A 26,697-nucleotide genomic window follows, 5' to 3' on the forward strand; every position below is an offset into this window, starting at 1 on the left:
AGCAACAACCACAAAACAAGTAATAAAATGACAATAAATACATATCTATCAGTAGTTATTTTGGATATGAATATACTAAATGCTCCAATCAAAAGACACAAGGTGTCAGAAAGATACAAAAAAGACAACCCATCCATATGCTGCCTGCAAGAGACTCATTTTAATCCTAAAAGTACCTGCAGATTCAAAGTGAGGGGATGGAGAAACATCTATCATGCAAATGGATGTCAAAGGAAAGCCAGGATAGCCATACTTATTTTGGACAATATAGGCATTAAACAAAAACTATAACAAGAGACAAAGAAAGACACTATATAATAAAAATAAAATGGAGACAATCTAACAAGAAGATATAACAATTATATATGCACCCAACATGATACAACCCAAATACATAAAACAACTAATAACAAACATAGAGGAATTGATAACATTACAGTAATAGGGAGGGACTTTAACACCCTGCTTACATCAAAGGACAGATCATCCAAACAGAAAGTGAATAAGGAAACAGTGGGTTTGAATAATACACTAGGCCAGATATATCTAACAGATATTTACGGTATTCCATTCTAAAACAACAGAATAAACATCCTTTTCGAGTGCACATGAAACATTCTCCAGAATAGATCACATACTAGCCCACATAACAAGCCTCAACAAATCAAGCATCTTTTCTGACCACAATGCTGTAAAACTATAAATCAATCACAAGTAAAAATCTGGAAAGACCACAAATACATGGAGGTTAAACAACATGCTACTAAACAATGAATGGTTTAACCAAGAAATCAAAGAAGCAATCAAAAAGTACATGGAAACTAGCCATCAGGGAGATTCAAATTAAAACCACATTGAGATACCACCTTACACCTGTTAGAATGGCCAAAATTAGCAAGACAGGAAACAACATGTGTTGGAGAGCATGGGGAGAAAGGGGAACCCTCTTACACTGTTGGTGGGAATGCAAGTTGGTGCAGCCTCTTTGGAGAACAGTGTGGAGATTCCTCAAGAAATTAAAAATAGAACTTCCCTATGACCCTGCCATTGCACTACTGGGTATTTACCCCAAAGATACAGACGTAGTGAAAAGAAGGGCCATCTGTACCCCAATGTTTATAGCAGCAATGGCCACGGTCGCCAAACTGTGGGAAGAACCAAGATGCCCTTCAACGGACGAATGGATAAGGAAGATGTGGTCCATATACACTATGGAGTATTATGCCTCCATCGGAAAGGATGAATACCCAACTTTTGTAGTAACATGGATGGGACTGGAAGAGATTATACTGAGTGAAATAAGTCAAACAGAGAGAGTCAAGTATCATATGGTTTCATTTATTTGTGGAGCATAACAAATAGCATGGAGGACATACGGAGATGGAGAAGAGAAGGGAGTTGAGGGAAATTGGAAGGGGAGGTGAACCATGAGAGACTATGGACTCTGAAAAACAATCTGAGGGTTTTGAAGGAGCGGGGGGGTGGGCGTGGGGTTGGGAGGTTGGGGGGGCAGGTGGTGGTTATTAAGGAAGGCACGTATTGTATGGAGCACTGGGTGTGGTGCAAAAACAATGAATTCTATTATGCTGAAAAGAAATTTTAAAAAATAATAAAAAAAATTTTAAGCCAGTACCATGCTGTCTTGGTGATCACAGCTTTGTAGTAAAGCTTAAAATCAGGTAACGTGATGCCCCAAGTTTTATTTTTGTTTTTCAACATTTCCTTAGCAATTTGGGGTCTCTTCTGATTCCATACAAATTTTAGGATTATTTGCTCCAGCTCTTTGAAGAATACCGGTGGAATTTTGATCGGAATAGCATTAAAAGTATAGATTGCTCTAGGCAGTATAGACATTTTAACAATGTTTATTCTTCCAATCCAAGAGCATGGAATGGTCTTCCATCTTTTTGTGTCTTCTTCAATTTCTTTCATGAGTGTTCTGTAGTTCCTTGAGTACAGATCCTTTACCTCTTTGGTTAGGTTTATTCCCAGGTATCTTATGGTTCTTGGTGCTATAGTAAATGGAATTGAATCTCTAATTTCCCTTTCTGTATTTTCATTGTTAGTGTATAAGAAAGCCACTGATTTCTGTACATTGACTTTGTATCCTGCCACGTTGCTGAATTGCTGTATGAGTTCTAGTAGTTTGGGGGTGGAGTCATATAAAGAATCATGTCATCTGCAAAGAGAGAGAGTTTGACTTCTTCATTACCAATTTGGATACCTTTTATTTCCCTTTGTTGTCTGATTGCTGTTGCTAGGACTTCTAATACTATGTTGAACAAGAGTGGTGAGAGTGGGCATCCTTGTCGTGTTCCTGATCTCAACGGGAAGGCTGCAAGCTTTTTCCCATTGAGGATGATATTTGCTGTGGGTCTTTCGTAGATAGATTTGATGAAGTTCAGGAATATTCCCTCTATCCCTATACTTTGAAACATTTTAATCAGGAATGGATGCTGGATTTTGTCAAATGCTTTTTCTGCATCAATTGAGAGGGCCATGTGGTTCTTCTCTCGTCTCTAATTAATTTGTTCTATCACATTGATTGATTTGCGAATGTTGAACCATCCCTGTAGCCCAGGAATGAATCCCACCTGGTCATGTTAGATAATCTTTTTAATGTGCTATTGGATCCTGTTTGCTAGGATCTTGTTGAGAATCTTAGCATCCATATTCATCCGTGATATTGGTCTGAAATTCTCCTTTTTGGTAGGGTCTTTGCCTGGTTTGGGGATCAGGGTAATGCTGGCTTCATAGAAAGAGTCTGGAAGTTTTCCTTCTGCTCCAATTTTTTTGAAACAGCTTCAGGAGAATAGGTGTTATTTCTTCTTTGAAAGGTTTGTAGAATTCCCCAGGGAATCCATCAGGTCCTGGGCTCTTGTTTTTTGGGAGGCTTTTGATCACTGCTTCAATCTCATTACTAGATATTGGTCTATTCAGGTTGTCAATTTCTTCCTGGTTCAGTTTTGGGAGTTTATAGTTTTCCAGGAATGCATCCATTTCATCTAGGTTGCTTAGCTTATTGGCATATAACTGTTGATAATAATTTCTGATGATTGTTTCTACTTCCTTGGTGTTTGTTGTGATTTCTCCCTTTTCATTCATAATTTTATTAATTTGAGCTTTCTCTCTTTTCTTTTGGATTAATGTGGCCAAGGGTTTATCGATCTTATTGATTCTTTCAAAAACCCAGCTTCTAGTTTCATTGATACATTCTACTGTAACTCTGGTTTCTACCTCATTGATCTCAGCTCTAATCTTGATTATTTCCCTTCTTATGTGTGGAGTTGGTTTGATTTGTTGTTGATTATCCAGTTCTTTAAGGTGTAGAGACAGCTGGTGTGTTATGGATTTTTCAAATTTTTTGAGGGATGCTTGGATGGCTATGTATTTCCCCCTTAGGACCGCCTTTGCTGTATCCCATAGGTTTTGGACCAAAGTGTCTTCATTCTCATTGGTTTCCATGAATTGTTTCAGTTCTTCTTTGATCTCCTGGTTGATCTAGGCATTCTTAAGCAAGGTGGTCTTTAGCTTCCAGGTGTTTGAGTTCCTTCTGAACTTTTCCTTGTGATTGAGCTCCAGTTTCAAAGCATTGTGATCTGAGAATGTGCAGGGAATAATCTCAGACTTTCGGTATCGGTTGAGTCCTGATTTGTGACCCAGTATGTGGTCTATTCTGGAGAAGGTTCCATGTGCACTTGTGAAGAATGAGTATTCTGTTATTTTAGGGTGAAATGTTCTGTATATATCTATGAGGTCCATCTGGTCCAATGTGTCATTCAATGCTTTTGTTTCTTTATTGATTTTCTGTTTCGATGATCTATTTCTGAGAGAGGCGTGTTAAGATCTCCTACGATTAGTGTATTCATATCAATATGACTCTTTATCTTAATTAACAGTTTTCTTATGTAATTGGATGCTCCCCTATTGGGGGCATAGATATTTACAATTGTTAGATCATCTTGGTAGATAGTCCCTTTAAGAATGATGTAGTGTCCTTCTGTATCTCTGACTACAGTCTTTAGTTTAAAATCTAATTTGTCTGATATGAGAATCACTACCCTGGCCTTCTTTTGAGGCCCACTGGCATGAAAGATGCTTCTCCATCCCTTCACTTTCAGTCTGGGTGTATCTTTAGGTTCAAAATGGGTCTCAAGACAGCATGGTACTGGTATAGAAACAGACACATAGACCAGGAACAGAGTAGAGAGCCCAGATACAGACCCTCAACTCTATGGTCAAATAATCTTCGACAAAACAGGAAAAAATACACAGTGGAAAAAAGACAGTCTCTTCAATAAATGGTGCTGGGAAAACTGAGCAGCTATATGTAGAAAAATGAAACTCGACCATTCTCTTAGACCGTACACAAAGATAAACTCAAAATGGATAAAAGACCTCAATGTGAGTCAGGAATCCATCAGAATCCTAGAGGAGAACATAGGCAGTAATCTCTTCGATATCAGCCATAGCAAGATATGTCTCCAAAGGCAAAGGAAACAAAAGAGAAAATAAACTTTTGGGACTTCATCAAAATCAAAAGCTTCGTGGAAAGAACCAAGATGTCCTTCAACAGACGAATGGATAAGGAAGATGTGGTGCATATACACTATGGAGTATTATGCCTCCATCAGAAAGGACGAATACCCCACTTTTGTAGCAAAATGGACGGGACTGGAAGAGATTATGCTGAGTGAAATAAGTCAAGCAGGGATGCCTGGGTGGCTCAGTTGGTTAATCAGCTGCCTTTGGCTCAGGTCGTGATTCTAGCAACCTGGGATCGAGTCCGGCATCGGGCTCCTTGCTCGGTGGGGAGCCTGCTTCTCCCTCTGCCTGCCATTCTGTCTGCCTGTGCTCACTCTCTCTCCCTCTCTCTCTCTCTGACAAATAAATAAAATCTTAAAAAAAAGTAAGTCAAGCAGAGAGAGTCAATTAGAGTCAATTATCATATGGTTTCACTTATTTGTGGAGCATAACAAATAGCATGGAGGACATGGGGGAGATAGAGCGTAGAAGGGAGTTTGGGGAAATTGGAAGGGGAGGTGAACCATGAGAGACTATGGACTCTGAAAAACAATCTGAGGGTTTTGAAGGGCGGGAGGTTGGGCTACAAGATGGTGGGTATTTTAGAGGGCACGGATTGCATGGAGCACTGGGTGTGGTGCAAAAATAATGAATACTGTTATGCTGAAAATAAATAAAAAATAAATTTAAAAAAATCAAAAGCTTCTGCACAGCAAAGGAAACAGTCAACAAAACAAAGAGGCAACCCATGGAATGGGAGAAGATATTTGCAAATGACAGTACAGACAAAAGTACAGTACAGGATCTATAAAGAACTCCTCAAACTCAACACACACAAAACGGACAATCATATCAAAAAATGGGCAGAAGATATGAACAGACAATTCTCCAATGAAGACAGACAAATGGCTATCAGACACATGAAAAAATGTTCATCATCACTAGCCATCAGGGAGATTCAAATTAAAACCACATTGAGATACCACCTTACACCTATTAGAATGGCCAAAATTAGCAAGACAGGAAACAACATGTGTTGGAGAGCATGGGGAGAAAGGGGAACCCTCTTACACTGTTGGTGGGAATGCAAGTTGATGCAGCCTCTTTGGAGAACAGTGTGGAGATTCCTCAAGAAATTAAAAATAGAACTTCCCTATGACCCTGCCATTGCACTACTGGGTATTTACCCCAGAGATACAGACATAGTAAAAAGAAGGGCCATCTGTACCCCAATGTTTATAGCAGCAATGGCCACGGTCGCCAAACTGTGGGAAGAACCAAGATGCCCTTCAACGGACAAATGGATAAGGAAGATGTGGTCCATATACACTATGGAGTATTATGCCTCCATCGGAAAGGATGAATACCCAACTTTTGTAGCAACATGGATGGGACTGGAAGAGATTATGCTGAGTGAAATAAGTCATGTAGAGAGAGTCAATTATCATATGGTTTCACTTATTTGTGGAGCATAACAAATAGCATGGAGGACATGGGGAATTAGAGAGGAGAAGGGAGTTGGAGGAAATTGGAAGGGAAGGTGAACCATGAGAGACTATGGACTCTGAAAAACAATCTGAAGGTTCTGAAGGGGCGGGGGGTGGGGGGTCGGGGTACCAGGTGGTGGGTATTATAGAGGGCACGGATTGCATGGAGCACTGGGTGTGGTGCAAAAATAATGAATACTGTTATGCTGAAAATAAATAAAAAATAAATTAAAAAATTTTTTTTAAAGTGCATGGAAACTAACAAAAATGAAAACATAATGGTCCAAAACTTCTGGAATGCAGCAAATGCTGTTCTAAGAGGGAAGTTTATAGCAATACAGGCCTATCTAAAGAAGCAAGAAAAACCCCAAATAAACAACCTAGCCTCATCCATAAAGGAGCTAGAAAAAGAACAACAAAACCCGAACACCAGCAGAAGGATGGAAATAATAAAGATTAGATCAGAAATACATGTTACAGAAACTAAAACAAAACAAAACAAAACAATAGATCAATGAAACCAGGAGCTGATTCTTTTTTAAAAAATCAATAAAATTGATAAAGTTTGTCAATGGGAAAAGAAGGACCCAAATAAATAAAATCACTATGAGAGGAGAAATAACCAACACCACAGAAATACAATCAGAAGAGAATATTTAAAAAAACCTATATACCAATGAATTGAACAACCTAAAATAAATGGATAGATTTCTAGAAACATATAAACTACCAAAACTGAAGCAGAAAAAATAAAAAACTTAAATAAGACAATAACCAGCAAAGAAATTAAATCAGAATCAAAATGCTTCCAACAAACAAAAGCCAGGACCAGATACCTTCACAGGAGAATTCTACCAAACATTTAAAGAAGAATTAATACCTATTCTTTTTAAACTAATACCAAAAAATGGAAAAGGAAGGAAAACTTCCAAATTCATTCTATCAGGCAGCATTACCCTGATACCAAAACCATGCAAAGGCATCACAAAAAAGAACTACAGAGCAATATATCTGATAAATATAGAGGCACAAATCCTGAACAAAATACTAGCAAACCGAATCCAACAATACATTAAAAAAATCATTCACCCCAATCAACTGGGATTTATTCCTGGGTTGCAAGGGTAACTCAATATTCACAAATCAACTGATGTGATGTATCAATAAGGGAAAGAATGAGAGCCATACAATCACTTCAATAGACTCAGAAAAAGCATTTGATAAAGTACCATTCATAATAACCCTCAGCAAAGCAGACTAAGAAGGAACATACTTCAACATAGTAAAGGCCTTATGTGAAAAACCCATAGCTGACATCATACTCAATGGAGAAAAACTGAGAGCTTTTCTCCTAAAGTCAAGAACAATACAAGAATGTCCACTCTCACCACTTTTATTCAACATAATACTGGAAGTCCTAGCCACAACAATCAGACAACCAAAGAAGTAAAAGTCATCCAGATCAGTATGGAAGAAGAAAAACTTTTACCATTTGCAGGTGCCATGATACTATATAGAGAAAACCCAAAAGACTCCACCAAATACATGCTAGAACTAATAAACAAATTCATCAAGGTCACAGGATATGAAATCAATGGACAGAAATCTGTTACATTTCTATACACCAATAATGATGCAGCATAAAGATGAATTAAGAAAATAATCCCATTTAAAATTGCACCCAATATAACAAAGTACATAGAAATGAACCTAACCAAAGAGGTGAAAGACCTATCATCTGAAAACCATAAAACACTCATGAAAGAAACTGAAGATGACACAAAGGAGTAGAAAGATGTTCTGTGCTCTTGGACTGGAATAACACGTTTTGTTGAAATTTCTATACTACCCAAGGCAATGTACACATCTAATGCAACCCCTATCAAAATACCACAGCAATTTTCACAGAACTAGAACAAACAATCCTAAAATTTGTAGGGAACCACAAAAGACCCCACCGCAATAGCCAAAGCGATCTTGTAAAAGCAAAGCAAAGCTGAGGGCATCACAACCCCAGACTTCAAGCTCTATTACAAATCTGTAATAATCAAAACAGTATGGTACTGGTACAAAAATGGACACATGGATCAATAGAACAGAAAAGAAAATCCAGATATAAGCCCACAACATATGGTCAATTAATCTTCAACAAAGCAGGAAAGAATATCCAGGGGCAAAAAAGACACTCTCTTCAACAAATGGTGCTGGGAAAATTGGAGAGCCACATGCAAAACAATGAAACTAGACCACTTTCTTACACCATAGACAAAATCAACTTCAAGTTTGATGAAAGACTTAAATGAGAGACCTGAAGCCACAAAATCCTAGGAAAGAACATAGGCAGTAACTTCTTTGACATCAGTTATGACAACTTCTTTCTGGATATGTCTCCCGAGACAAAGGAAACAAAAGCAAAAAGAAACTACTAGGACTATGTCAAAATAAAAACCTTCTGAACAGTGCAGGAAACATTCAACAAAACTGAAAGGCGGCCTATGGAATGGGACAAGACACTTGCAAATGACTCGTCCGATAAAGGTTTAGTATACAAATATATATAGAACTTATAAAACCCAACCCCACAAAAAACAATAATCCAATTAAAAAATGGGCATAAGACATGAGTAGACATTTCTCCAAAGACATACAGATGGCCAATAGACACATGAAAAGATGCTCATCATCACTCATCATCCAGGAAATGTGAATCAATCTACCTGCCATGAGATATCACCTCGTACCGGTCAGAATGGCTAAAACCAAGAACACAAGATATAACGTGAGTTGACAAGGATATAGAGAAAGGGGAACCCTCTTGCACTGTTGGAGGGAAGGCAAACTGGTGTAGCCACTGTGGAAAACATATGGAAGTTCCTCAAAAAGTTAAAAATAGAACAGCCCTACAATCCAGCAAGCGCACTACTGGGTACTTACCCCAAGAATACAAAAGCACTAATTCCAAAGGATACATGCACCCCTATGTTTATAGAAGTAGTATCTACAATATCCAAGATAATGGAAGCAGCCCAAGTGTCCATCAAATGACGAATGGATGAAGAATATGTGGTGTAGATATATAATGGAATATTATTTAGCCATGAAAAGGGAATTAAACCTTGCCATTTACAATGACATGGATGGAGCTAGAGAGTATTATGCTATGTAGAATAAGCTAGTGAGAAAAAGACAAATACCAAATGATTTTACTCATATATAGAATTTAAGAAGAAAAATAGGCAAAGGGAAAAAAATAAGGAAAGGAGAGAGGCAAATCAAGAAACAGATTCTTATCTATGGAGAACTGATGGTCCCAGAGGGAAAGGGGACAGAGGGATGTCTGAAATGGGGGGCAAGAATTAAGGAGGCCACATGTGATGAGCATTGGGTGATGTGTGGAAGTGCTGAATCATTATATTATACACCTGAGACTAATACAACACTATGTTAACTAACTGGAATTTAAAAAAAGAAAGAAAGAAAAAAGAAACCATAACCCTCCCTTCCCAAGATTTCTGTAAATCACAGGTGCTTCTGTGCTTACAGTCAAGCTCCTCAGTTCACCTATGTGGCCTCTGCTTCCTTTCTGTGTCGCCTAGGTAGCAAAGCTCACTTCCTCGCTGCTTTCCACAAGACACCACCATGTGCATTGAGCCTTGACCATGTTATTATAAATTTACTGAATATTACTGCTAATAATCACATTGATTTATTACTCACTAAAGATCAAGTAACACATTAAGATTCCCAACCACTCATAACCCAGAGAAGCTATAAGATTTGGCCGAGTCCATTTGCGATGACGTGGATGGAACTAGAGGGTATTATGCTGAGCGAAATAAGTCAATCGGGGAAAGACAATTATCATATGATCCCCTGATATGAGGAAGTGGAGCTGTAACGTTGGGGGCTTGGGGGGCAGGAAAAGAATAAATGAAACAGGATGGGATCGGGAGGGAGGCAAACCATAAAAGACTCTTAATGTCACAAAACAAACTGAGGGGGGCCGGGGGTAGGGGGTTAGGGAGAGGGTGGGGTTATGGACATTGGGGAGGGTATGTATTATGGTGAGTGCTGTGAAGTGTATAAACCTGGCGATTCACAGACCTGTAAACCTGGGGCTAATAATACATTATATGTTTATAAAATAACTTAAAAATTTAAATTAAAAAAAAAAAAAAGATTTGGCCAAGTCACTCTGCTGAAAGGCACCAGGGCTGGGATCTGAACCCAGGGTGCTTCAAGCGGGAGCCCCACTACATTTAGCTACTCTATGGACACAGCACCCACCGAGACACTATCCCAGTACTTGGGCACCAGGACAGCCTTGAGCTAAACCACAGAGGATATTTCTTATTGGTGAGAATCGTCTCTGAGCCCTGAAGGATAACTGGGAACAGAACACTGGCTTTTCCCATCTTTCTCCTGTTTCCCATACCTGGACTATGTAGGACATCCGTGGCTGTGGGGGGACCTGATGATGCTTGGCGGAGCAAACAGCCCATCTGCCCATATACCACTGGGCTGGATGTAACCGTGCTGCTGCCGCTGCTGCTGGTCCAGTCTCCTGAATCAGAGAATTCAAGCGAGAGGATGGCTCTGATTTCAGATTAGAAGGACTCTGCACCCTTCCCCAGCCCTCTGGACATCACGGGAGAGTGACCTGGAAAATCAAATGCAGAAAAATGTCCGGAAATATAGGAGTCTCGTTGGAGGCATAGTAGAACCTATTAGCTTGAGAAATTGGTCTGGAAATCTTATTAAAAGAGACAAATCATTCCGCCTTCTCTCTGGACTGAAAATATTGGGGGTAATAGACTTTTTCCCTGATGCCTGTGACCCACGTACCTCATGTCAGGATCACAGCCAACCTCTGGCAAAGCTCAATTCAACGCAGGTGATAAAGGCTATTATTTTTTTAATGGGCAGTTCTGATTAATTCCGATTTCTTTGGCACACCACCGACTAATCTCTACCAGTCCCTCATTACTGTGAAGGTTGCATGCCAGAAGAGCCAATGGCAAAGAGAAATGAAGCTCAGATTGTGGGTTTGTCGTTATTGCACAGCTCAGCCGACAACTGTCCAGCACCCACACCACACACCGACCCAGCTCCTTTCTCAATGTGCTTGATTAACCCATGATGGACATGGGGAAGCAAGGCACCCCTGCATTAGGAAACCTAGCCTTGCACGTCTTTGCTATTTAAGAGGAATGATTAGAAGAATCCTTCTCATGTATATGTTAGCAATTACCATCATGGCGGTCATGTGTGCTGGACACTGATCGGTTCCAGAATAATGTGAATTACTGGAATTCAGTGGATCCTTATTCTGTGCCTGGCACTGGACGAAGGGTTTCTTCACATGTATCATCTCCTTTATCCTTAGAACAACTCTGTAGGTCAAGGGCTGGCAAACTTTTCTCTGTAAAGGACCAGACAGGAAATATTTTCGGTTTTGCAGGCAACTTTGGGTTATGCGGGGTATTCTCAGTGACTCAAATCTGCCACTGTAGTTTGAAAGCAACCACAGACAATACATAAATTAATAACTGTGGCTGTATTTCAGTCAAACTGTATTAGCAAAATCAGCCAACGGGTCAGGCTTACCCTGTAAGCCATCATGTGAACATGTTATTCCAGAGCTGGAATTTGGGTTCTTTTCTCTCTCCTATATCCTCCTTTCCCCCCTGCTCTTCCATTCTGGTTCTGGTTCTAGAGGAAGGCTGGAATTAAAGATGTTTTTGCATGTGACTGTCCAGGGAGAGTTGGCTGTGCTCTCTCAACAAGAGGGAGAAAGATCATTTTTGTGAAGATCCTGCATCCAGGGAACCATGGACCATGGCCATGGGTCACCCATCAGTCTGGCTCCTTTCTGCAAGCTCCGTATAGCCGGGGGCTGCTGATGAAAGACTTGATCCCAAGCTGCTTTCAGGAGCCTTAGTGGGTCTTCCTGAGTCTCAGGTACATTTTGCAGTAACTTCCCAATGGTCGAACAGATGGCCTCTTTGTCCACACCAGGGAAGTCCCCAGCAAACCCGCAGCTCCAGTCTTAGCTCCCCTGCCTGCCCCAACTCTGGGGCCTATAGACCTGCACAGGGTCCATCTCCGTGCCGCCTTCAAAACGGGGGATTTGCAGAAGCGTGTTTGCCCCTCTCTGAGCCACAACCCGTGCCACCTACCTGAATATTCTTTCCCCAACTGAAGTCATCTAATGGCTCGACATATACAGGGGAATAAATTACTCTCTCCTTGATGGCAGTATAAATGTGGGAAACAAATTAGGATCTTAAGCCAGGGTTTCTCAGTCTCTACTCTGTTTGGGGCTGGACTGCTCTCTGAGGAGTATGCCCTGTAGGATGGCTGTTAGCATCCTGGCCTCTACATGCTGGAGGCCCACAGCATCCCCCAGGTGTGACTTTCAGAAATGTCTCCCGACGTTGCCAAATGTCCCCTGGCTGGCAAAACCACCTCTGGCTGAAAACCACGGTCTTTGGTCAGAGGGAAACCATGGCCTTTTGCTCTCAGGGATAGGTCCTAAATCCAATTCCAGAAAAATAGGGAAGGTCACAGGCAGGAGCTCTCAGCACCATGTCACCTGGTCTTCTGTGGGAGAAAACAGGCCTGGGCCACAGCAAGCGAGCAGCAGAGCCGGGACAGGGACCCAAACCAGTCTGATGCCACAGCCTGTGTGTTTAAGCTACTGAGGATCTGGGAAGGTCTTTCCGGAATGGGGAAGTTTGCTTTGCTTCGCGTTGAAATAGAGACTGTACTTGTTCCAATCCTGCCAGCATTTCGAGGGAGGTATTATTCCCCCTTGCTTTACAGAGGAGGAAACTGAGGCCCAGCAACCCTAACAAAGGTTCGGAATCAGCAGAGCAAATATTTTATAAGTGCAGTGTTTCTGTGTCCAGAGCTTTGACTTTTCAACAACAGACATGGGTGGCTGCTCCCCAAAGGGAGCAGGGTCAACTTCTCCCCCTACTACTGTTCCTTCCTAGCCAGCATGTTCTGCAGGCAGTAAGAAAGGGCCTGGGATATGAGCCCAACAGCCCCCACGCCTCCCTCAGCCTCTCTCTCTTTCTCTCTCTGACCTCTCTCCTGCCCCAGCTCTGTATGCAGTACTGGCCTGAGAAGACGTCCGGGTGCTACGGGCCCATCCAGGTGGAGTTCGTGTCCGCAGACATCGACGAGGACATCATCCACAGAATATTCCGCATCTGTAACATGGCCCGGGTAAGGGTCCAGCCAGGAGGTTGTGCTGTGCTCTCCGGATCATCCCCGTCCTCGGGGAAACGATGCCTCTGCTGATTGTGGCTTCAGAACCAACAGTGGCTCTGACACTCAGAGACCCAGGGGGAGGCCTCCAGCCGGCCATCTGCCTCTTCCCTGACACACGTGCTGCCTTGTGGTCAAAACTTCTCAGAATTCGGTGCTTCCCCACTGCTGTCCTGTTTTGGCAGGAGTTGACAGGGTCTTTGATCGGATCCAGGAAGCTTTGGGCTAGACCCTGAGAACGCCAAGGTGGAAGATGATTAGCTGCTTCCGGGGGGACTTTACCAGCTAGGTGGAGGAGTATTGAGTGGGAGGGAGCAGATCGGTCGTCTGTGAAATGGCTGAAGAATGGCTTCAGTCTTTACCATTTACTGGGCTTCCCAGGGTCCCAGAACTCCGTCTCTGCCCTCAGTTCCCTGTCCGGTGGGAAGGTGATCTATGTTTTGGCACATGAACCTCGGCGGGAGAGAAGAATTCTGCCGAGTAGAGTCAGGGAAGGCTCTTCCTAGAGAAAGGGACATTTGGGTTTTGGAAACCAGTAGTTTTCCAGGGAGAAAGGAGGTGCAGGGACGTCGTGGCAGGAGAATCCATATGCACGAAGGGAGAAAGAGGAGTATATCCCCATGACGATGCAGCTCCCGCTCTGGTGCTGCAGCCCCGGGGCCTGTAAAGGGCTTGTGTCCCTGGAAAAACAGCCCTGACGGCCTCTCTGTTCTCAGCCTCAGGATGGGTACCGGATAGTCCAGCACCTGCAGTACATCGGCTGGCCGGCCTACCGGGACACACCCCCCTCCAAGCGCTCTCTGCTCAAAGTGGTCCGGCGGCTGGAGAAGTGGCAGGAGCAGTATGATGGGAGGGAGGGGCGCACTGTGGTCCACTGCCTGTGAGTACCGCGGAGGGCTCTCTGGGGGGGTGGGGGGTGACCGGTGTCTGTCCTAGGGGATGCCACTGGCCATAGGCATGCCTGGCTATACCACATCGCAATATTCCTTAAAAGTCAAAGGGGTGAGTCTAGAAGGCCTATACATTAAAATTTTTTCCGAATATTAAAAAAAAAAAGTCAAGGGGTGTGTCCAGTCAGAATGGCTAAAATGAACAAGTCAGGAAATGACAGATGCTGGCGAGGATGCAGAGAAAGGGGAGTCCTCCTACACTGTCGGTGGGAATGCAAGCTGGTGCAGCCACCCTGGAAAATAGCACGGAGGTTCCTCAAAAAGTTGAAAATAGAGCTACCCTAAGACCCAGCAATTGCACTACTGGGTATTTACCCTAAAGATACAAATGCAGTGATCCGAAGGGGCACATGCACCCAAATGTTTATAGCAGCAATGTCCACAATAGCCAAACTATGGAAGGAACCTAGATGTCCATCAAAAGATGAATGGATAAAGAAGATGTGGCATATATATACAATGGAATACTATGCAGCCATCAAAAGAAAGGAAATCTTGCCATTTGCGATGATGTGGATGGAACTAGAGGGCATTATGCTGAGCAAAGTAAGTCAGTTGGAGAAAGACAACTATCATATGATCTCCCTGATAGGAGGAAGTGGAGATGCAACGTTGGGGGTGTGGGGGGTAGGAAAAGAATAAATGAAACAAGATAGGATCAGGAGGGTGACAAACCATAAAAGACTCTTAATTTCACAAAACAACTGAGGGTTGCCGGGGGAGGGGGTAAGGGAGAGGGTGGTGGGCATATGGACATTGGGGAGGGTATGTGCTATGGTGAGTGCTGTGAAGTGTGTAAACCTGGAGATTCACAGACCTGTAAACCTGGGGCTAATAATACATTACATGTTTATCTTAAAAATTTAAAAATTATTTTTAAAAAAGTCAAGGGGTGTATATTCGAGGAATCACAATCTTTCATGGACTGGGGTTGCCCATTTGTTGCCCTGAACTAAGGTTATGTGACGTTATTAATGCAAAACCAGGAGGCCTTTCGCAAACATTAGGGGTGGACCGGCCACTCCCCAGCACTCCCGATAGCGGGGTAAGCCCAACTCCCACACAGGAGGCACTATGTGTCCTGTTAATCACAAGAAAGCTGGGGTGAAGTGGCTTCCACCGACCAGATCCTTGAATTATTTCCCAAAGAAGAACACACCGTGATCTTTCCTCTGCAGAGTAAATATTTCTGGAGCCAGTGGAGGCCCTCGTCACACCTTCCTGACCTCAGAATCGAGTTCAGTCTTTACACAACAAACTTACTGTTCCTTCTTTCAAGCAAGGGGTGCATGCACCTGTCAGGAAAGCCAGAGAGACCTGCACACGCACAGCTTAAGGCCACTACCTGTCACAATCCTTTCTTCCGCAAGGATGCAGATCCCAGGCCAGGCACCGGAAAGATGCCGTGAGGTGTCGTCTCACCTAGATGGGCGCAGTCAGCCAAACCAAGCTGTTTCTGCCCACATCCCAGACCCTGGCAACGGGTTCCCTGCCACCGAGCCCCTGCCCCCCATCCAGGTCGCTTCCGCACACTCAGGGGGCCTCCCCTTTGGCACACAGGCACACCCATCCAAGGTATCACTCTACCAGGCCCCGGGACACCTGTGCCCACTCACCTTTTCCTCTTGGACTCTGCCATTCTTGCTTCAAAAAAGTACTAAACCCTCCTTCTGTGTGTGTGTGGGGGGGTTCCCTCCTCCTCCCACAGGTGATTTTTAGCCTGCTTTTAGGAAGGAGTACCTTTTTATCCAGGTCCCCCTCGCCAAGGGGACCCACAGTTTGAACCAAAGGAAAGCACAGGCATGTCCTCCTATCAACGGGGACGGCAGTGTCCTTGGAGGCCAGAGACACAACAGACACCAAAATGCGGGCGCTGGCCAGCGAACAGGGGGCAGCTGTCTGTACCTGAAACAGCTGCTTGTTGGGTGTCCCGTAGATAAAACATCTGGGAAACCGAGAGCCTTGGTTTCCATCCAGATGTTCTTTAGACACAGGCGATTACATGAAATCATTAGTTGCTGTTGGCAACACGCCCAGGAGTTCCGAATCGGGCAGATTCCCTATGGGACTTTCTGTAAATAGTTGGAGGGGCGTTTCCATGCACATGAATTACGGAGCACGGGAAAGGAGACACAGAGCGATGACCTGCCAGGAACCCTCCAGCTCTGCTCTCCCGTTCGGCAGTGTCTTGCCCAGAGACCTATCATTTCAGGATAGACCATCTCAGACACACCCAGCCCCACCTCCAAACCTAGGCTGGCTGACCCGAGGCTGTTTTTGTCCTTAGCCGATGGAAAGAACTAGGATGAAAACCACCTGGAACCTTCCACGTTCATCACTAGATGTGTAGGTAGACCCAGAACCTCCTTTTGGACAAGGATCTGGCTAATCCAGTTCTCAAAGAGCATCTAGTCCAACCCTCCATTATAGGAATAGGAAAAGACTTGCCCAAAGTCAAAGCAGGTTCATGGCACCGACAGGACTCCAACCACAAAGGCTTCTCTGCCCTAGCCTGACTTTGCACGTACCCAGCCAGCCACTGCCCACTACTCCTGATGTGGTTTCAGGATCAGGAGGTGCTTGGGGGCTACATTGCTTACCTCTTCCCTCTGTGTCTAGAAATGGGGGTGGCCGCAGTGGAACCTTCTGTGCCATCTGCAGCGTGTGTGAGATGATCCAGCAGCAAAACATCATCGACGTGTTCCACATCGTGAAAACACTGCGGAACAACAAATCCAACATGGTGGAGACCCTGGTGAGTGTCCCAGGAGGCTTGTCCCCCAGCAGGGCGGGGTGAGGGGGGGCTCTCTGAGAGCCTCAGATAATACAAACGACCAGCAGCTGGCTGCTTACTGGGTCCAACGGGCCACAGCCTCTGCAAACTATTACTACCTGCCGGGCCGGGCAGCCCAAGTATGCATCCTGATACACTAATGCTGGGGATTAGGGATTCTGGCTTAGGAGAGTGTGAATTCTATTTTCAAGTCGGTCCAATCCTGTTCTAATTAGCGTATGTGACCTGTACCGCGGCGTAAGCACGGGGCTCGAACGCTGTGCAGGAAGGGATGGAGAGCGTGTGGGCCAGCGGAGCCCAGATCCTCAGGCCCGCTGCACAGACCATACACAAGGAGCTTTGCCCTAAGAGTCTTAACCTACTCGAAGTATGGTCCTACCCAAACTCGGGTCCGTAGACCGGCAGCGTCAGCATCACCTAGGCTCTTGTTAGAAATGCAGGATCCCAACCCAGTCCAGATTTACTCAGTCAGAGTCTGCATTTTAGAAAGACTCCTGGGTGCTTCATAGGCACCTTACAGTCTGAGAGGCGCCTGAGTCCAGAATGGTGACAAGGAAGGGAATGACCCACTGGGCATCTGGGAAGACGTGGGTGTAAGGCACCAGGCAGAACTTGGGGGAGGTTCAGATAGGGATAATTATGTGGACAATTTTGCGATGACTGTTAATAGGGCTGTAGCTGAAGTTTCCTCCAAAATCTGTGTCTCTAACCTAAATGCCTTTCCTTTTCATCTCTCTCTCTCTTGCCTCCTTTGCTCCCTCTGCCTCTCCTCCTCTCAGGAACAGTATAAATTTGTATACGAAGCAGCACTGGAATATTTAAGCTCCTTTTAGCCTGATGGGATGGGGAGCCTGCCGGAGCCCGGAGGCTGCAGCAGCCACCCCCCCTTTTCTGTGAATGGCAGTGACTGGGCTCAGGGCCTAAGACGCGGCACCCTGCCCAACTCCAAGGAGAATGCTGGTTGTCCCATGCCCCGTGGTGGGCTCTGCACCTTCCGAGGGGTCTCCTGTAGCTGTGGGAGGTACTGCTCTGAAAGGCCCAGGCTCCCCTTCCACACTCAACCAGCTGAGGCCACCAGCCCATGCAGAAGTGCGCCCATGGCAAGGCCCCGGATTTTCCCGTTCCCAGACCTCCTGCTTTTGCTCTTTTCAAGTTTGTGAATCTCCTGGTCAGCCGACTATGTGAGTGTTGGGGAGTGAGAGCCTCAGCAGCACCTCCCTGCGCATCTTGTCTTTGGGGGTAGAGGGGCTGTGTGTTCTACTCCTCCATGCTGTCGCAGAAATGACTGGGCTCTTGGGGTGGGGGGTGGGGGTCCCTGCTCTGCTGCCCCTTGTAGTGTCCTTCAGGGATCTCGGGAACTGGACACCTGCCAGTCTGGATCAGTGTGAAACTTGGGATGCTCCCGAGACCACAGTGGAGGCCCCCATTTTCACACCTAACCTGCATGGGGCTTGGCCCAATACTGTTCTGTATCCCACGGCTAGCCCAGGCCTTGACCTGTCATTCACTGGCCAGCCCACTGTGTCTACAGCCTTTGGTAAAGGTTCTTTTTGCTTTTTTGTAATCAGTGGGAAGGGGGAGCGTGGGATTTTGCTATTCTTCTGTGTCCTCATCGTGAAAAGGAACCATCTCTCTGGGGCAGGGCTCTGGCTGACCTTGTGTGTTTTGGATGGTGGGTGATTTGATTATTTTCCAAAGCGTGTATGAAAAGAAACTTTCTTTGAGGGTATAAAATCTTAGTCTGTTATGTCAAAATAAAAGGGGGAGGGAAGTTCAGATGTGTCACTCTAAGACAAATCTCTCAGACCTGTCATCTTTCCTGGCAATGTCCTTAAAAGATTCCCTCTCCCTCCACTCCTAGCCCAGAACAGCACTGCCATTGAGCAAGGGAAACAGGCTAATCTGAGGACAGTCCCATCAGTTTCGGGGACAGATAGAATACCAGCTTTGTGCATCATTTTGAATCTCCAAATTTGAGCTCCCTCCTAAAGAACTCCCTAGCTGCCATCGTGAGAAAGGCCACAGTGGACCCAGGTGTCCTTTGGTTTAAAACAGGCCAAGGAGATCACACCACAGATCTAGGACCTTATCCAAAGTATGGGTGAGTCAGTGACAGGGAACCAGCATCTGCTAAGCACCTACTGTAGGCTTGGCACATTCCATATGACATTTCACGTGGTCTAGACCCCCTTGAGAGGACTACCAACCTGTCATCATCTCCACTTCACAATGGGGGAAACTGAGACATCTCCCTCCATGATGAAATTCTGGGTTCCGAAAAGGCAGACATTGGTGATAAGACCTCTTCATACCGTTGTCTTCATCTTTCTCAGCAAAGCAGTTATTTTACAGAGGGTAAAATAAGGCTAGAAACTTCCAAGCAGAGAACTCCACAGTGGAAATTGAATTCTTTCTTTCTGATGTGAGTTCTTCTGGGAAGCCCAGAATTTCAGATGTATTTCAATAACTCCTTCCCGGCTCCCCAGGAAAGCTAGTCCCTTCTCATTTCTCTGCCAGTAAAAACAGCTGCCTGTTCCCTCTGGCTGTGAGGTCTGCTGGCCAGGGTCACGCTCCCTACCTTGGTCTCTACTAGGGGCTCAAGCACAGTATCTGACTGCCTCAGGGTGGTCTGGGGTCCAGGAAGCTCCACTTGGAAGCTGGTCTAGCCCCAGACAGGGGATGAGGAGCACAGAATTCAAGAAGGCACAGTATTTGCACGGAAGAACTTACCATACTGGGGAGATTGTCGCCCAGTGCCAAGGTGGTAGAGCACACGAGTATTAAAGGAAGCTGGGAGCAAGACTCTGCCTGCCTGGGCTTCCTAGGGGAGATGGCATCCAGCCCAGCAGGGTCTCAACAGGTAAGAGAAGGAAAGAAAGGAAATCAGTCCAAGGGATCAGGATGTACAGTGGCACAGAGGTGTGACAAGTCCTTAGGCTGGGGGCAGGGGACAGGCAGTAGCATGAGCCGTGAGGCCCAGCCCGAGCACAGCACCGCAGGAGGGGTGGCAGATGAGTAGGGTCTGGGAGAAGAGAGCCTACCTGGAGTACAGACCACCCGTGTGGGCCACAGGGGGCGAGCCAAGCTCCCGAGTGATGGGCTCGACTCCGTGTTAGAGAGACGCTCTTGGGGCCCAGTGGGGCTGCCTCTCCTCTTTCATCAGACACTGTGAAGACATTCCCTGAAGTGCGTGCTTTTTAATATCACATCTATGTGTCTGTCTGCTCATTGTTTTGTTGCTGGAACAAAATACGCAATGGGTCATGAGACCCGGCTTCTGTGAGACACTCAGGATCTCTGCTCTACCGTGGAGCAGGGTGGCTGGCCTGGGCCTCCAGACCCGTGAGGCTGGGACATGAAAGGAGCCCGCAGAAGCTGTTGCCTTTGGCCTGGGTTCTGGAGCTGTCTGGAAGTCCAGGGACACCAGACTTGATCACGGAAGGGCTGTCACTTTGGAAGTTCCAAAGGAAGCATCTCAAAGGGAAGGAAGGCAAAGGAGCCCACATCCCCACCCCCGGCCAGGAACTCACTCTTCTCCCTTGCTAGGTCCCTTCCCTGGTGGGCTTGAGCAGGTCCCCCGGCTCCAGTCCACAGCTCCAGCCACCCGTCGTGCTGCCTGCAAGGAACCGGTAGCAGAGCAAATCAGCCTGTCATCTGCTCTTTTCTCAGATCCTGGCTCATCCATGCAGAATGGGGGAGGGGAGCTAGCCAACACAAAGCCTCAGATTGATTCTGCTCCAAAAGGGGTGACAGAGCTAGCACATGGGAATGACACTAGCTTCTATCATTTCAAATGGTGAGAATCCAAAATGGGACTTCAGGGAGAAGGGAAATCATAAAAACTCAGGCCATGGTGGGATACATGACCCAACCAGGGCCGGCGATGGATCCCCCAGCGAAGCCCCCCATTTCCTCAACACCCAGCCACTCTCCAAAGCAGGCAGGGTGGCAAACGGGTCTTGGGCCACTTTATAAGGGATGAAACTAAGGCTCATGCCGGGGATATCGTCCCAAAGATTCCACATGGCACGCATGTGGCAGGGCCTGGATGAGATGGGGTAATGGTGCCCTGGAATTTGGGCTTGATCCAGTCCTTAGGAAATAAGAACAAACACCACCTCCCCCAAGCTGTCTTCCCACCCCAGTCCACTTAGTAGGCTGTCTTCCAGAAGGCCGAGGAAAATCGTATCTGTGCTCTCTGAGCTTCTAGAACAGGAGCCAGCCTCTCTTCTCCAGGGTGCCCAAGAGAGCATCCCCACTTAGGACAGAGCCTCCTGGTCACCTAGTTATGGACCCTGTTCAGAGATGTGAGGGATCCTTGCCAGTCTGCATGTGTTTGTGCCCTAGAAGTCTTCAGGAAGAATCTTGGCTGTGCCTCCATGTGTGCCCTTTCACAACCGCCCGGGCCTCTGGATGACCACAGCACACCCCCCTTCATGGGGACAGAAGGATCCAGTGACTTTTCCCACCGGCCCTCCCTTTGCATGTGGCCTGAGCAACAGCCTCCCAAATGGCAGCCTTCCCACAGAACCAGGGGAGTTGAGTGTGTTGAGGACACTAACCAGTGAGCTCACCCAATTCTTCCTGCATCCCTATGAAGTGTTTGTGATTGTCACCATTTTACAGATGAGGAAACGGAGGCTCAGAGAGGAGAAATCCATTGCCCACAGCTCCCCAGTTAAGTGACCAGGGGAGCCAGGAATTCAATTCCTTCTGACTTCAAAAACCAGATTTTTGTCTCAGATTTTCCCACAGGTCTACCTGTAATGGCAAAGGGTAGAGTGGAACAGAAACCCAGTGGGTCTCATAAAGCCCAAAGCAGACAAGCTTAAAATTCCTTCACAGTTTCTTGTTCTACTTTGACAACTCATGCAAGACTTGCATGCCACTCTAATTTACCTGATTTGTTTTAATAGAACTATTTTTTAAATGATGTGCCCTGGTCCTTCCAGTGATTCTGGTCCCCTCAACTCCCTGTGACAGACCCTAGGGAATCATATCCCAGTCAGAGAGACATGGTGTCTGGCCATACTGCTTCCTCCTGAGACCAGTTCCAAACTCAGGCTCAAGACCAGCTCAGCTTTCCTTAGAAAGATGCTTTGGTGTGGGAGTACCATGACCTCACTGTTCATGGGTCGATCTCGACTCCAGCTTCTTCCAGTTTGATGCTGGAAGGAACCCACTGGCGTAGCCTGGAATGTTGACGATGTGCCCATCTGGCATGGTGAAGGCTGAGCCTATAATACCCTAAAGGAAAAGGAGAAGATGTACACAGCCTTTCTGAGCAGATTTCTGAATGCTGGGGCTTCTAGAAGCTGATGCCCTTTGTCTAGGAGGAGTCGCATGGTTGCTAATAGGGGCAAATCTCAGGACATGCTTCACGTGAGGGCTGGGGTCCATAAGGCTCCTCACTTTACTTCAATTACATGTACCTACTGGGTTCCTGCAACAGGCCAGGGCCCCGGAAGGGGTACTTCCAGGAAGCACAGGTTATCATGGCCCAGTTCATCCCTTGGCGAGGCAATCTTAAGTTCACATGTCAGCTTGGCCATTTCTTAGTTATACAAGGTTGGGCCAACCAATTAATGGAAAAAGATGTGAAAAAAGCAGCTTTGGCCAGGTAGAAGGCATCGATTTGGAGAGCTTTGGGCAAGAAAACAGGAAGGCAAGGCCAAGAAGTTGGGACCCAACAGAAATGTTCAAGAATGCACACAGACTACAAGGCAAAGTGGTCACTTCTGTGGCTCAGCAGGATGGGGATGGGGAAGGCTGGCCAGGACCACTGGAAGCAAGGATGTTGCTTTAGAACAAGTCTCGGTATACTGGAGAAAAGATGATAATTTTCCCTCTGACCAATCAAATCATATCTAATCATCATCTCTTCACCATTGCTAAGCTAGCTCTTGTCGTATGTTCTCGTGAGGATCCACTTCCCTCCACTCTGGTAAAAATCCCCATTGTGTGCAGGTAGGTATCAGTCTAGTCAGGCTGCTGCAGGCAGAAGTGAGGCCCCGAGGGGCATAGCCAGGTGCTCACCATGTCATCTCAGCAGGAGTAACTGCCCTACCCAGACACAGAGACATCGAAGGAAATGCTAATTCTCCTACACCTCACTGCCATAGAACAGAGTGAAGAAAGCCACCCTCCTTGAGTCTGTACCTGGCCACCCCTGGGCTAGACAGACAGGCCATCAGCACCCAGCTAAGTCAACAGGAATGCCATGGGAGACACAAACCAGTCCAAGAGTAGGAGGAGCAGGATGCTAACAGATTGTTCTGGGCCAGAGCTGTGGGGACCAGCAGTCAACCCCAGCTGCAGGGCACACCAGAAGACGAGCCATGAGTCCCATGGATGGCCATTTCATCTCCAAGCCCTGACCTGCCTTCCCCATCATCCAACTAGTCTGAGTTCCTTCTCAGCTAATGCCAGCACCAAATCATAGCCCAATAAAATGGGAAAAAGACAAAGGGACTCCAACTAGAGATGAGAGGAGACTCATCCTTGTTCCTATATTCCCATGCAAGGGTTCAAACTTGGAGGTTTTCCACGTCTACATAAATTTGTGATAAAATTTGTGGCACTGGTGTCACCTAGCAGGGATCTGCCTTTGAGGGCATATACAATCTGAGCAGCAGGGAGAACGTCCATGGCAAAGAGTGGAGGGGGCCATTGTACTCATTTCCTCTGATGCATATTTCAGGATATGACCAGCAGAAGCACAGCAGAGATGTCTAAGCCATATTAATGCACACAAGAAGACTTTCATCTGGTTTGCTGGTAACCAGAGATAGACTTTTGCATACCACTGGCTGTGAAGCTATCCTGTAGAGACCAAGTCCAACTCTTGCATCCCTCCTGCCTTCAGAAAAGATGGGACTAGGTCATCAAAAGGGCCACATTCACCCCCATGAAATCCACTCATAAATTTTAGGTCCCCAAGAGGTGGAGTCAGCATCCACAGTGGTAGACAGCCTGCCTGGCGTCCTGGCTATCTAAGAGCACTGAGGCTGATATAAGGAATGTGAGAGAGCTCAGGATGAGTCTGTAGGGAAGACCTTTTGGGGCTGGACAACAGGGAACTCGGTGCTGCTCTGGGGGATGGGATTTGGACCCTGATCCTTGGCTGGGATGTTCAGAGAATGAGAGTCTGCAGGCGGTAGAGCACTGGACAGGAGGGTATTGGTGTGCAAGCCTGGAGTTCAGGGTAATTCATATAATTCATGGTTCCTTCGTGAGTGGAGCTCAGATTTGGGGGAGGAAGGGGAATGTGAAATAACCTGCCAATAGTGCACAACCGCATCCCTGAAAGCGTACTTCAGTAGGTTGGGCTTCTGGATACAAATGCATAGACGTCCTGTGGGATGATCTGACAAGCTCTCAGTGCTCACGGTGCCCCTGCCCCTCCCACAGAAGATCAGTAATGGAAGGTATTCCTTGGGTCAAAGCCCCAGGGCAGTCTGGAGGCTCAGAGGTGCCAAGCAGTGTCATCCCAGGTCAAAATAGACTTCCAAAGGGTCAGGCAGAATGCTAGTGCCCATATGCCTAGAGGTCATTGGACAAATTCAAGCATGGTTTGCTTGTCCCTGGTCACTCTTTTGAGTGGAACTAGGATCAATGCATAAAGTTTGATGATTGTAAGGAAGAACTTGCTGTGTGCCAGAGAGGATGAGCTGCCCATCTCAGCAGTGGTCCAGCAGAGGCCAGACTTTAAAGGGAAGAAAGAATATTGCTAAGATGACCTTGAACTCTCCTCCACCCTAGATGAGTGATTTGTTTTGGAGATGGGACTGTATTTGAACTGCGTCATTCCTATAGAGCACAAAGCCAAGGTTGTGCTTGGTCTGTGTGGGTTGAAATCCCCTACTCTCCTGCCCAACCAAGTCTTCCGACCATGCAAGCCAAGACACTGCTCTGGCCCCCTATCCAGCCTTCATCCAGGCTAGTTATCACCAAGAACTCCAGAAAGACCAGCTACTTTGCCATAGACTAAATGCCCACCGAGATCTGGGATGAGACCAACCCCCGGTCAGGCCCACTGGCCATCAGGGACAGCCAGAACTAGTAAAGGTTCAAGCAGGACCCACAGCAGAGCTTTGCTTACCACACACAGTATCTGCAGAGGTCACTTCTCCCCATTCCCCAGTCGAGGCCTCTTGGAGCAGACTGCAAAGGCAAAAAGCACAGGGACTCTATTGGCATGTAATTATACTCATCCCCAGGGCATCTGTTTCCTTGCCAGGGGGATCCTGGGCTAGGCCAGGTGAATCCAGGCTACCCCATGTTGGCAGTCAGACTCAAAAGCACTTTTCTACCCTCTGTTTTCACCCGACATCAAACTAGCCAACAAAAGGCAAAGAGTCAGGGCTTCTAACATCGCCTTGGCTACTGGACACCATCATCGCCCTCTAAGGGCCCTCATGGGGTTCCCACTCGACTCTAGGGAGACTGACATCGTCACATCCACTGGGCATATGATACTGCATGAGACCAAAGTCTCCACACTGTTTGCAGCCTTCTCCGTGAATCCCAATGGCCTGCGCTTGTACAGTTTGGGTGTTTGATAGATAAAGCACGTATGAGAAGAGAAAACACAATAAATCAACTTTAAAAAAAAAAAAGCCAGCACTGTGCTGTCTATGTTCTTGTTTTGTTTTGTTTTGTTTTCTTTTTCCTTTCCAGTTCTAGCTTAAAAAAGCAGAAGGTAAATAATGTCAGGTCAATGAATATCAGATATATTTTTTGACTGTACATTACAGTGACGTGTAATCTTTTTACACCGGCAAGTCCATCTTATTTATTCTTGTAAATGTTCCCTGACAATGTTTGTAATATGGCTGTGTTGAAAATCTATACAATAAACCTGTGACCCTGAGATTCATGTTTTCCTAAGATACTCGCCCTGGTGTCTTCCTGGGGTTGGATGGGGATGTGGGGAAGAGAAGTAGAAAGAGGAGGAGGAGAAAAATGTAGGGTTTCTTCGTGTTCATTTAATCCTCAAGTCTACAATGCAGGAATTGTGGATTAGCCCCTTTTTTTTGCAGGTGAGAAAGCTGGAGGTTCATAAATGTTAAGGGATTTTTCATGATTATATATGGAGCTAGTAAAAGGGTTGATCCTAAAAGTTTTTCCCCCAAGTCTGGTTCATAGAGCAATGGTACCAGATTGACTCGGGAAGTTTATGAACAAGTTTTTAAGCCCCTCCAAAGTCACAGTTTCAAGATCTGCAGAGTAACAAACTCCCTGGATACAGAAGTTACAGCTGCAGAATATACCAGCCCCAAAATTTAATGACAATACAATAATCGTTTATGGTGGGCAGCTGGGCACTGACTGATGTAGGCCCAGCTCAACTTATCTCAGCCAGCCCACGCAGGTGTCAGGCTCTATTCTGGGCCCAGCTTGCCTAGACAACTCGGCTAGGGCAGGTCTGCTCCATGGAGCTCTCCTAATCCCGCGGGGACCACAAGCTAGCTCATGGTGATAGCAGAAGCGTAACTAAGGAAGTCCAATCCCATGAGTTGCTTTGAGACCTGCCTGCGACATCCCACTGGAGAAATCTGGTTCTATAGCATCAAGGGGCTGGAAATATACTGTACCTCTTGACACAGAACCTGCTCTTCAGTGTTCCAGTAAACGGTGGCATGGGGTTCCACACCCAAGGTGCCAG

General features: G+C 46.0%; 1 protein-coding gene across 4 annotated transcripts in view; it reads left to right on the forward strand.

The window, feature by feature from the left end:
- The window catches only part of PTPRT (protein tyrosine phosphatase receptor type T), an 804,817-nt gene extending 778,915 nt beyond the window's left edge, over positions 1-25,902 (forward strand). For all 4 annotated transcript variants that reach the window (XM_044263018.1, XM_044263019.1, XM_044263017.1 and 1 more), the window contains 4 exons: positions 13,119-13,244; positions 14,003-14,166; positions 16,856-16,991; positions 17,810-25,902. In XM_044263018.1, coding sequence (XP_044118953.1) covers positions 13,119-13,244; positions 14,003-14,166; positions 16,856-16,991; positions 17,810-17,863 — 480 coding nt within the window. In that variant the 3' untranslated portion in view covers positions 17,864-25,902. The remainder of the gene's footprint in view (positions 1-13,118; positions 13,245-14,002; positions 14,167-16,855; positions 16,992-17,809) is intronic.
- The last annotated feature ends 795 nt before the right edge of the window (positions 25,903-26,697 follow it).

Source organism: Neovison vison, chromosome 8 (assembly GCF_020171115.1).
Source record: "Neovison vison isolate M4711 chromosome 8, ASM_NN_V1, whole genome shotgun sequence".
NCBI lineage: Eukaryota > Metazoa > Chordata > Mammalia > Carnivora > Mustelidae > Neogale > Neogale vison.